Genomic DNA, 13046 nt, shown 5'->3' with positions numbered 1-13046 from the left:
ATATCTATCTAATAAACCCATATCCATATAATAAACTATATGCTTTTGCTTTTAAGATGAATGCTTTATTTCTAATAGGAATTTCAGCTTCCAGTCATTGGATTTGTTATATCTCTGGCTGGTAGGCTGAAGAGTTCACTGTAAACAAAATATCTTCCATCAACATGATTTTGTTCTATCTTTCATAACTCCAGTATAAAAATGGGAATTATGCATACATAAGATGTAAAATGGCATATATGTGCAGATTTGTAAATGCTATTTGTTTTATATTTCTCTGATTCAAACACACTCGATGAAGATAAAAGATCCACTAGGCTATGGTGCTCTCTGCACTTAAAAATTGCAAGATGCAATTATAATAAATTCAGCACTGCAAACACCAAGTCAATCTAACTTCCCAAGAAGAAAAAAGAAAGACTGGAAAGATATACCCCTATTCTTCACCTGTAAAATGCTCCCTGCTTCTGAAAGCTGAAGAGAAGAAAGGCTTTGTAACAGGCTTTTATATTCAACTCTGGGCTCTTCTGGGCTGTTGTTTTTGTACAAAAGCAGTTGCAGCCTGAGTGACTCTGGTGCTGCAAACACACTCTGCCTGGCAAAGGYAGAGAGCCTCTCGCACAGCAGGTCTCCAGCTATTTAATGATTTATAGTAAAAACTAACACTCTAAATTCAACCTGAAAAGCAACAGGCAGTCCGTGTAGAAAGCAGACTCTGCTTTGGTGCAGTTAGGGGACAGGGTACTTAAAAAGATGACGGGATTCTGCACCGAGCCTCGTTTTCCAAGGGATCCGGGATAGATCAGCACCTCGGGTTTCACCGCTGTGGTTTATCCCCGAGGGGATCACTGCTAAGGCTACGTTAACCGGCAGTTTGGAAGAGCAGGAGAGGATTTGCACATCAAAACAGTCGGTGCTGAGGACCCCAAATTTATACAACCCTCATTGCAGACGCTTGCATTTAACTTCAGGCTCGCTCTAGTCTGGGCGTCCCTCAGCGCCGGCGGCGCGTTTTCCAGGCTGCGGCAGCACGTCCAACGCGCTCCCGGAGCACATCGCGCAGCGTCGTCCACAAGAACCACGTTCACGTGCCCTAAGGCAAGGTAAACCCAAACACGCCAAGCGGCAACAACCAGAGATTTCCTTCCAGAAGGCATTGCTGACGCCAAGGAACGAGGGGCTAACGCTAACAGCGACGCAGCTACCGGCACGCTTGTCCRTAGGAAAAAAACTGGCCTCGCAGCGGCGTACGAGTGAGAAAAGGTGCAACCGTGATCCTTCCTAGGCCTGGAGCAGGCTTCAGTCTAATAACTGAGGAAATTTTATAAGTGGCTGTGAAAAAAACTGAAGTGTAATTTGATCCCCACGCAGTAATATATAATGGAACTGAGTTATGATTTTCTAGCATATTTTTAGGTTCTGTAATTATACTCCTAAATTTATACTACCTCTTAAGTTGTGGAAGTTTTTTTTTTCTTCTGTATAGATTACATTAATAGTCCCCAACGCAAAAATGATCTTCCCTTCTCTTCCAAAGAGGCATTAAAATTTCCCCTTTCAAAGAGAAAAGAATAGAGATTTTTTTCCTCCCTTTCCTTCAGCTTGCTAAAAGTAATAATACCAACAAAAATTAATTTAAAATGTGGGTTTATTTCCCCATGGAACGAGAGAAGCATCTCAGCCAAATTCAATCTTCTGTGGCGTGCAAGTGAACACTTACTGCCTGACAAGAATTTTTTGTGTCAGATGCTCTGAAAAGTTTGCCAGCTTCTTTTCTACTTCTGCGAGAACTTTTGCAGCCGGAGAAAAAGGTGTGTGTGAGAAGCGATGATAATCAATTGGCAATAACGATTACAAAAAAATATGTTATTTTTGGTCTAATCCTCATCCTATAGCTTTACGTTCCATTTTAGTGCAAGATGATTTTTGCATTTTAGTGCAAGATGATTTTTTCTGCCTATCACTATTGGAAACCGGTTTGGAACCTGCCTCCTGGACACTTAGGAGGCAGAAAAACAAGACAAGAAAATCCTCCTTCCTCAACCAATAATTTTTCTAGCAATCTCAACACAAGATTGATAGGTAGATGATTAGGAGACCAGTTATTCGTAGCTGATTCTCCCCTACGCTTCTTGAACCTCTGTTAAACTATTCCCCAAGCTTTTACAAAAGTCGGGATCTGTTGCCTCAGAGCTGCCCGGATAGGTACGCTAAAAGGAGTGTGTCAAACAGAAACTCATATTATTTTCTGACGGTGTATTGAGCGAGGTTCTCATTCAGCAAACCCTCATCTGCGTAAATTGATAAAYGTGCATTTCCCCAATTAACTCACGAGGCTAACGACCGCAGGCCATTCAAGTGCTTTGGTACTTTGCCTGGGCAAGGAACACTAAATCCAGCTCCTCGCATGAGTTAATTGTCTGAGTGCAAGAATACATCTTCCTAATCTGCCTAAGCAGAATTCATTAGCTCCTATCGCACGAGGAGCTGAAAGTGGCAGTGACACAATTGCACAAATAACCGGGGACGGCTCTGAGAGGTCTGGGAAGCCTGCGTGCCGATCAGCTTCCCGAGCTAGCAGCTAACCTTAGCAAGAAGACAGTAATGAAATAAGAGGAACGTGTCTCCAGAATTTAAAATGGTGCTTTCTGAGTAGCAGCAAATCTCATCCGATATGGAGAGTCTCACGGCAACTTCTCTGGGACAGCTCTGATGTGCAAGAGGTGCGGGAAGCTGGAGCTCTGCGYGGGCGATGGTGAAAAATGGGTCCATAGCAAGTCACAGACCAGAGAGGCCAAAATACAGCTCTGTCTGTGACTACAAGAGACCATTTTTGACTACAAAAGATTAGAATGTACTTATATTTAAGCAGGAGGAAAGTCTATTCCTCTCTTAGTCACATTCTCGGTACGTGCAGGAGACATTCATATGCCAGCACTCACATACTGATCTAAGGTTCAGAGGGGCTCTTGCCCTAAGAAAAGTTTGGAAACTGCTGTTGGAACTGGATAGCCAAAGGAAAAATKGAAATCTTTTATGATGCAGATCTTTCTTTTCCTTTCCAATCTGGAAGAGTTGCATCTGCCCCAAAATTGCATCTACCCCAATATCGCATAGGCAGAAAAGAAGAGTTTGCTCCCATCATGGACCATGCCTATAATTCAGGCTACCTGGGATTAGCAGTGGACACCGGAATGGAATTTATGTTCTGCAGATATAAAATTAAGTGTCTCAAAAGCTTTCTGGGTAAATGCTAATCCATAGTGACAGATGACTAAAATGAAGCTCTTTCGGAGTGCTCCGACTGCCCGAAGTCTTTCGTCAGTGCCGTACCACACTCACAGCCACAAGTGTACRTTATCCCTTTGCTCTAAGGGACGAGCTGCTGTTTTAACACTGTTAGTCGCTTAGTACGGGGCAGTTTYCCCCCTGTGATTTTCACCATAGCTATATTTGGAGGTGGCTTTCGCTAGGGCAATTTCAAGGGGATTTTAATTTGGGGTAAGAGTTTCTCTTCCCGAAGGGATGTTCAAACCAGCTTTTGTGTTTTGTTTTGTTTTTTTTTTTCTTCTATCTTTGACTACGGATTATATTGAAGAGCAAGACACATCTACTCTCATAATTATTATGTTGCTTAGCTTTTTTTTTTTTTTTAAAAAAAAAAGCCTGAACAAATTGAATCAACTGGTTATTCAGCGCTGAAATGACACATTCTTTACCCCAGTAAACATTCAAAATCATCCTTTCAGAGGCTCAGCGAAGCAGCAAGATAATTTATTTAGTCATTTAGATTTTAACCAGACTTACCTCATATCTCAGGCAACATACATACATTAGGAAAAAAAAAAAAAAAAAAGACTCATTCCACGCACGTATTCAAGGTCTTAACCAAATAATGCTATTACTGTAGAAACAGCTCTACCACAATGAAGTTTACATCTAGGGGCAGATGGGATCAAATCTTCTCCTAGGTAATTAACAAAATAACTCTGGTGCAGCCCCTGGATGTATTTTCCGGCGTATGCCAGACTACCTAGGCTCACACAGTGCCAGTCTCTGAGCTGGGAGGCCTTGGAATGGAAAAATCATGTGGGACAGATGACGACTCAGGTGGAGATAGCTGTTTACAGAGCCTCTGTTAATGCTTCTTAAAATATTATAAGTTTCAGCTTCACTTACAAGTGATAAAATACTCTCATACTCTCTTTACTTGCAAAATCTTTTCCGCGACGCATACTTTTGTTTTACATTTCCACGTCAAGCTTTTCTTGTTTCTCGTGAAGCTACGCTGACTCCAAGCAGCTTTCATACTCCTCTCCTTCCAGGTGATGCTTCCCACAAAGCCCCAACCTTTTCCTTTCCCAGGTGCCTCACGTACCCGTATCATCAGAACAGCTTTCCTGATGTCGCGAACTCCATCGTAAACCAGCCGGGAGGCATCTATGAACTCGTTCTCTTCAAACGGCTGCGGGACGTTGGCGCTCAGGGCTTCAATGGCAACCTCCACTTGCTCCGCAAAACGCGGCATGACTGGATGGAACAAAAGCAAAGGCAGTGGGGTTAGACGCCTCCCTTCGTGAACATTTTTCCTCCCCCCTCAGGCATTAATACTAGGCATGGAGCAGAGTCTTGCCATAATTTCGAGACACAAGAAGCCTCAAGACAGCTGTCTTCATCTTCCCTCCTCCAGCTGCATGATAGAGAATGTAAAACTTCCTTTAAGCAGTGTGAGTTATTAACCTTTAAAGGATTGCAAGTTATCTGAGATATCAGCAAAGCGTGCTTAAAACCTTTACAGTTTGGACTGAGTACAGTACACACCTTTACTTATACCAAGTGACCCAACAAAACTCAGCCATTATGCTCATTAATTCAGATTTACTACCTGTAGTCCAGCTCAGGCTGAATCACAATCATTTTGTAAAGGACAAAACACTTTTAGAACGCAATCTGGTAAATGATTTTTGTAAAGGCACATAAAAGAACACTCTGGTTTTCATTATCATCATGTATCTATCACAAAAGATAGCCACGGATATAASCTAATGGTTCCAGGTACTGTGAACATTATGCTTTGTTTTCAATATACAATATGTATGTTATATGCTTTATGAATGCACAATTAAAGTAATTATTTACTTATTTAAATAGTTTTAAGGCATTTCTTGAAGTAATCATAGTATGTTAGGAGATTTTTCTTCAAATTTTTTTAAGTGATTCCTTTGAAAGTGTAATCTCTGGCATTACACAGAAAAATATATGTTCCCAGAATCAGAYCTCTAAGAACCCAAATCCTAAAAACAAGAACATGAATATCAGGTCCCAATAAGTATAATACACCTATAGTCCTGTAYGTAGTTCCGTCCATACTTAAATATTTTTACACCTATATTGCAGAGTAGGGATCTCATATACTATAGGGCACATAGAATCAACGCTTCATTACAAACCTGGATCCAAAATCAATTGGGTTTAGTTTTTACAGATTTCAAGGAACCTGGGTCATGCTTAAGTTTCACAGTTCGCCAGCTTCTCCCTGTAGTCACATAATTTTTATTTGCTGCTTCCTAGCATCTAGGTATCTAAATCAGGGCTATTGGCTATATTTGACACTATAACTGGAAGAACTGGAAAAGATGATTCCTGACTTGGTTGCCTTTCTCGCTAGAGAGTTATCTTTCCTTATGGTCTTTTCCCTATATACTTCTCTAATATACTTTTTGGAAGCCTGATCCTGAATGATGAACACAAAGGGAAATTTCCAGTGTCATTTCAACAACAGAAGCAAGCTTTGACTGCAGCAGGAAACCACTTTTCCTTCTTGAATGAATGTCCTTAAATAGGCTGTATTCATAACGTAAAAAATGTTTTATGCATCTTATGTTAAAATAATATCTGATTTAAAATAAACCCCCCAAAACGTGATTCAAGAATAGTTTACTTTCTGAAGAAGACCAGAGAGCAACTATGAACTCAACCTTTCAGGTTCAAGCATGTAGGTATTATTCACTGGATACTGCTTTCTRAAGGGGAACCCCTTTAAAGGATTAAATCTATTCAAACTTTCTTTATTCTGCCTATATGTAGCGGTGCATCATGCATTCATGAAAGAACAGAGTTGTGTCTCCAATATACATATCGTTCAGTAAGTGCAATAAGGTCTAAGCACATATTGCAGGAAGGTAATTTAGRGGAGATTTTAAAGGGAAAAGGAATTGAAGAGAACTGGAAACTCTGGAAMCAGTGTTAGCGGATGCACACATCACGTTATCTTGACTAATGGAGCCCAAGGAAGTGTAGTAGAGACTAATATGGTTCCATAAGGAGGTCTTTTACCTGAAAGTCAAAGAGCAATCATTAACAAAAATGAAAAATAGTAAATATTAAGAATAAAGCTAAATTATTTAGGTACATTGGGACAACACAAGGAAAGCTAAGGATGCAAAAATGGCAGTCGGGAAGGAGGCAGACAAATAACCCTAATATTTAGGGTTCTTATATCTGTGTCTTGTGTTTCCTACGTAGCAGATATGATCAGATATTTCACATAATTAATATGACTTGCAACAGACCCGAATCAGGAAAGGGCTGTTTGGGTAACGTTTACATAAACATACATAAATTGATCTATTAAATATATCTTCAGGTTAGCAGAGCAAAGTAAAATTTACCCTGCAGTGATTAAGAAAATAATCAAAGCAATTTCCGAGAATCTCAATCTTTGAGAACTCAAGAATAACAGTGAAGTTTCCAGGGATCTAGAAAAAGAAGAAAAAGCATGTGTCYGGTTTTTAAATGTGGATAAGGAAGGAAGAATCACAGTATATTCTACCCAATTTCAGTACCCAGAAAGAAAATGAAACACAATGTAAAACAATTAACGTTTAATTATCCCRTATATTTCGAACAGGTATTAGACAGGCAACATGAATTTGTCTTGAACAGGTCACCGCAAACCATTACAATATTTTGCTTGACAGGATAGCGAGCTGGTGGGCAGGGGGGAAGCAGGAGACGTGATAGAGCCTGACTTTGTGAAGGTTTTTGGCATGGATGCCCGTGACATTCTCAGAGACARACAAGGGAAATATGAATTAAATTACTGTAAGGTGGATGTGGAACTCACTAGAAGAAGCATCTCAAGGAATAATTACCAGCGGTGCGCTGTCAAAGCAGGAAGATATGTCAAGTGGATTCTAGCAATGTGTCTAACAATGTGATGCTGTCGTAAAAAATGGCAACTGTCAATCCGGAATTATTACAATATATAAAAAAGAGCCTTGAGAATAGATACGATGAAGTTGCAGTCTATGCTAGTGAGGCCTCAGCTGGAGTACTGTGTCCACTTTTAAGTAGCTCACTTTGAGATTTTTGTAGCATGTGAATAGGAAAGATCTAAAAATTGTCTAAAAAAAGTCTTCTGAGGTTGTATCCAGACATATTTCTCTTTTCTACGATACAGTCTAGTCCAAACCATATAGACTGCTTCTATATTCTTTTTCCGAAAGCTATGTCTGCCTCAGGTTTACCTGACTCAAGTGAAAGATTTTCTACCAGTTCCTGAAGAAAATCAGTTCATAGCCTAATAGATTCCACTGCCCATAATTTTCCCCACAAAAGAAGATAAAGATTCTCATTTTAGTTCATCATTGTAATTCATTTCTTTTCCTGCACTATGTATTTTAATTTACATTTAACAACTAAACTTTTTATCTGGGCTATAATTATTTTTATCCAAACTTTTTTACTTGATGTATAGTTTCAGATGTACAAAAATCAAAGCACAAGACAAAAAAGGGAGGGGTAATGTGCTGCATCTGTTATACAAGTCTGATCATAAGCYGACCCCCTTAGATTACAGCCTTAGGCACAGAGATCTTCAGACAAGATATAGACTTGAAATATTTTAACGGATTATTTTTTTGCTAAATCAAGACTCTCCTGGTATCAGGGAGATAGGCATTAAAATATTTAATAGAAAGTTGTACTGTCCTCATTCAGCACCACATCCTGAATAATGTGCTCCAGTAAGAAACACTCTTCACCAGAAATAAACACTTAAGTTCTTGAGATAAGTTTTAAACTCAAATACTGGTTTTCCCTAATACCGTGCTATTTGGCTCAAGACTGCACTTTGACTTGAAACAGAGCTGTACAAGGAGCAAAGAGGGAGAGCTCAAAGCAGAACTCAAACGTCTTTATAGGACGACAGGATCGCCCACATTTTTCCATGCTGTCTGTATGGGATTTTGTCCCTTTCTGCATGGTTGCTCCTTGGGAATGACAGTGGGAAGCCTACAYGTATTACCCCGGCGGCTGCCCCATTGGGTGGGAAAGGCTTCTTTCAGCAATTTCAACCTTGCAGACCTGGATACAGTTTAGTCCTTAATTTACATTATTACAGGTGAACATTATCTGCGTTTTGAAAATGGAAATAGCTATTATATTGTGTTATGAATCACTTGCTTGCCAATCGTATTTTTACATCATTGCTTGTTTTTAATTAGACAAACATGAAAAAACATCTTAGTGTAATAAGGTCCTATTTCTCATTGTTTCTCTAAGTATGTTGTCCTTTAACACAGTAACATTTTTGGAAATTAAGAACTCTATTATTCTCCAGTTAAGGTTATTGAGCCACACYTGGGGAGCTCCATGACAGGGCTGTACAGGGAATACATATCTCAGTTGCAACCACAAAACCTCCAGTCTTTCTTGTCTGTCATTTACTGTACAGAGAAGAATTTTCCTGTGCTGCCAGCAAAAGAGCTACAAGCCAAATTCAGGCAAAGACACAAAATCTGTATCTGGAGTTGAAGCTCGTAAATGCACCAGAATAGAGGCTGGTTCATCTACTCTGAAGAGAAAGATCGGTTCCCAATTTTGGATTCAGAAATAAATCAGTATTTTTTTTGGGGGGGAAATCAACTATTTTCTTAGTTTGTGCTGTGGTCTTGAAAAAAGTTATGCATATACTTAGACTGAAGAATGTGTTCCACTAACATCTCTTGATCTAACTACATGCATTAAATTAGGCATCCGCATAAATGTTGACTGAGTCRGGTCCCCAGCTAGTAGTAATACTTCTAGCTCATTAGCTGCTTGTCATTCTGACAAATCAAGATTTTAAAGTTTTACAGRAGAGGTGATTTTGGCACCTAAATTAATTATTTCTTGATTTAGAGGGAAAAGCATTCTTGGATTTGATATGAAAAAGGGTTTTGTCTTACCTAACCTTGCTTGTCCAAAACAGATGAAGTTAATTGCCTAGTGGACATCCAAGTCCCACTGGAACAGAGCCCATGAGTCTCACCTCTGGCAATGTTCATAGCCAGTGGACTACTTTTGAAAGTATCATCAGATACTTTGAAAGCCTCATCAGAGGATGCTTGAAAGCATCAGATAAGCTACTTCTTAGAGTTGTACWTTAAAAAGACAAGCACCTGCTCTTTCCAGTAGCCAGGATTTTGAATCCAGAGGAATTATCCTTCCCAGGGTCCAGAGGTTGTTYCCTGAAGCCTTGACCCAGATAAATCAGACCCTTGGGCTCCAGGGAAAYGAGCGTTCTCAGACACCCCTTATATGCGGCATCTCTGGCTAGCTCTAGGTAGCTCTCAGTCATTTAAGAATTTGTACCACCTAATTTTCCCTAAGCCATGTTCATAGAGACAAGACATTTAAATCTGSATGCCAATCACCAGGTACAAATAACCCTAAAGTGGCTGTAAAAATATGTTCTACCTGATTCGGATAAAGTTATACAAGAATCACWTGGCAGGCTAAAGGTTTGGACCACTACACTGCTAGAAATTGAAGGAAGAGTCTCCAAAAATCTCACATCAAGAATACAAGAATACTTGCTTCTATTAAGCATCACAGCTGTGTATGTCACATAAAGAGATGGAATTATCCAGGATGATTGGGAGTAGCATAAACAAAGAGTCATCAGAGGAAACTAATAAAGCAAAAATCCATGAATGACCTATTACATTAAAAAAACAGTCTCTGTTAGGAAAAACTCCCAGCCACTATCTAGATTTAAGAGGTTTTATTACRGGAAAGTCACAAAGCAATCACTTAAAAAATGTAAAAGTCAAGATGCAACTTCTTCCTCTTATTTTTTTCGTACATTAATTTACTTACCTGAGGAAGGAAAACTGTCTACTAGGATACTTAAGTATTTTAAACAGGTATTTCAAAAATAWTTTCTATGGGATGTCTGACCTACTCTGTAGAAGAATGCACAGTTTCTCAATTTAGTTTGAGCGATGAATAAGGAATTGAACATGACATCTTATTTAGCTGCAAGAGTTTGTCAAAGTCTGGTTCTATAAGCACTGTAAATTCCTTATCAGAAGACTCTAAATATTTCATAAAAGGTTTATTAAACCCTAGACTCACTTAATACTGTAATTTATAACATTTTCAATCGTGATTATTAYATTGCTAATTAAAAAGAAAAAGCTTTTTACTGCTATACTAAAATAGGGTACGACTGTATTGCACATGACAGTATTTGACCAAATGGCTTCCAGATAGGCAGATTTGATTTAAATGGTTTGTGGTTTGGGCTCAAATATGCCTCTATCCAAATATCCTTGTAAAATGAGTTGTGCAGAGACATATCACACATCCACWTACACAAACCAACAATATCTTTGTCACCATGAACGAAGAAGTGCCAAAATTAATTATGTCTGTGCTTTACATCATCAGATTGGCTTTTCAGAGTTACCATCACGTGCTCTGAGAAGTGGTCACTCACTTCTGTTGCAGCTAGTGCAAGTGTGTCTCCTCATCAGCTCTAGACGCCARACCCTGTGTGTCTTAAATTGGTCACTCAGGAAAAAGGAGTAGCAAAATGCRGGAAAGTATGCAGCATACTGATTTAAATGTTGTGGTAGAGAAAAGTATGGAGCATCACTGGAGTTCAGCTGTTTGAAGCACAAGACCATCTTTTCCCTTCTTGYTATTCACTGATTTGTTGATGAATCGTTTGCCTGATGAAACGATTAAAGGATAGATGTAGAAAAGATTAATACGCATCCTATATAGCATTTTGCAGTAAACACAAGACTTTCAGGAAGTTACTCATGTTCTCCAGGACTTAGAGGGATGTCCGGACAGATACGGTGGTTTGGTTGGAGATATGCTACCAGATATTGCAAGATCTGGACACATAAAAAACAAAGAAGAAAATCTTCAAACTCTGCCCAGGTCTGGTGCTCACAGAAAGAGGACATGTCTGGGAAAAACCAGCCAAGTGGTTTCTGCAGGGGGGTGGAAAATATAGCCACCAATCGTGCAACGCAAGGGTACTGCATAAAGCATACGAGTAGGGATTGCAAATGAAGGCTGCAGGGACATACGCCTCTCACCGGTTTCAGATGTCTCACTCATTCTCCTGCCTAATCATGCCGATATAAAACACATCGAGTGAGTACCCCAGCAGTATTATTACTACTAAATGGAACTCCCTTCAGATTAATACTTTAAATAAAAGCTAGCTGCAGCTCTCCAATAAAATCTCTCAAGAAAACAGTTGTGTGCTGCTGGCTTATATAAGACTGAACAGTAYGCTGTTTCTGGCTTTAGTTATAAGTTTGTGTATATCTGCACGTAGGTGTGTGTAGGCAAGAGGATGCAAGGAAAGCCAGTGTTTTTATTTTAAAAGATTATTGTACAATTCACACTTACATTTGCAAAACATTCTGCTGGAGCTAGTCAGCCTTTGTCACATTTTTCCGCCTATATTTTCTGGATATGGGACAACTTTTTTTTTTTTTTTTTATCTCAACAATCACGTTCTTATTTGTCCATTTTGCAAGATATGTCTTAAGAGGGAGACATGTTTTTGAGAAAAGATTTGAACAGTAACATATTAATAAAGATTTATGAACATAGGCACTTCTCTTTTACTAATCTGCCCTTCATTATCTCAGGTGTCTCTCAAGCCCTCTCCTTTCCAAATGAGGTAGTCCTAGTCTTTTAAACAATTTGCCTCCAAACCCTCACATATTTTTAATTATTTTGTCATCTTTATCTTGAACTTCTTCAACTTATAGAAGATCTTTTAGTTATGATCTAAGCTGAAAGAACTGTTTGGGGCATTCAGGGACTGTCCTCCTTAATGTACCAGCTACCATCTTCTGCGCTGCTTTGCTTGCTGTTGTGTACTGAGAAGGTACCTGCATTCAGGTACCTTCTGAATGCRGACATCTGAAATTGGTGAGAGGCATATGTCCATAATGATGCCTCATATTTTCTTCTTAGAGGTTGAATTAGCGGAGAGCCTCTCAATGGAGATATATATAGTTTAAATTGCTCCTGTTACTTTGAGAAATTAAATGAAATTATCTTGCCTTGTTGTCTTGCTGATAAAGAAACTCCATTACTCTAGCCAGTCAAATTAAACAAAACTTCCTTTTGGCAAATTTTGCTTCTGTCTATTCACCTGTTAATTAATACATTACCCAATACCAACCACATTGCTGACCCCTGAAGCATCTCAGGATTTACCTTTTTGCCTGCTGAGAAATGGTCATTTATTCTTTGCTCCTGTCCTGTAAGCAGTTCCTAATTCATCAAAGGTCTTAACATTCACTCCATGGTTACCCATTTCCCATTAGCCCTGTGCGAAGGACTTTATCAAAAGCCTTTGAAAATCTAAATCATTACATTATATTCTCCCTTAGAATTATATTCTATTTTAAAACTCTAAAACTGGAGAGAAAAAGAAATATTATTTAAACGTTCAGACACCATGGTGATTTAATCATCTCTTATGTGTCTCATTTATTGCTTTATAATTTTTTTTATATGGTTTCTCATTGTATTCCTCTGGGTATTGAAAGTGGTCTCTGGTTAAAAATTCTTTAGATCAGACCAAGCACTTCCTTGATATAKGAATATAATGTTAGGTCCTTTTGTAAAGTATCTGTTTTTAATAATGCATTAAATGTTTTTGTTGATGATATCTTTTTCTTTGGGTTTCAGTTCAGCRAAACCTTAAAAAAAATGCTGAAGAGCTTTGCAGAATAGAGGCC

The 13046-nt window shown here is 38.9% G+C and overlaps 1 protein-coding gene across 4 annotated transcripts in view; it reads right to left on the bottom strand.

Annotated features, from left to right (window-relative positions):
• The window catches only part of CTNNA2 (catenin alpha 2), a 433433-nt gene that overhangs the window by 38063 nt on the left and 382324 nt on the right, over nt 1–13046 (bottom strand). For all 4 annotated transcript variants that reach the window (XM_085314675.1, XM_085314674.1, XM_085314673.1 and 1 more), the window contains exon 13: nt 4379–4530. In XM_085314675.1, coding sequence (XP_085170801.1) covers nt 4379–4530 — 152 coding nt within the window. The remainder of the gene's footprint in view (nt 1–4378; nt 4531–13046) is intronic.

This window comes from Rhea americana, unplaced genomic scaffold (assembly GCF_003343005.1).
Source record: "Rhea americana isolate MKP2758 unplaced genomic scaffold, rheAme1 scaffold_41, whole genome shotgun sequence".
Classification (NCBI taxonomy): Eukaryota; Metazoa; Chordata; class Aves; order Rheiformes; family Rheidae; genus Rhea; species Rhea americana.
Note: the sequence above shows the minus strand (reverse complement) of the source record. Positions and strands in the feature narration are given on the sequence as shown.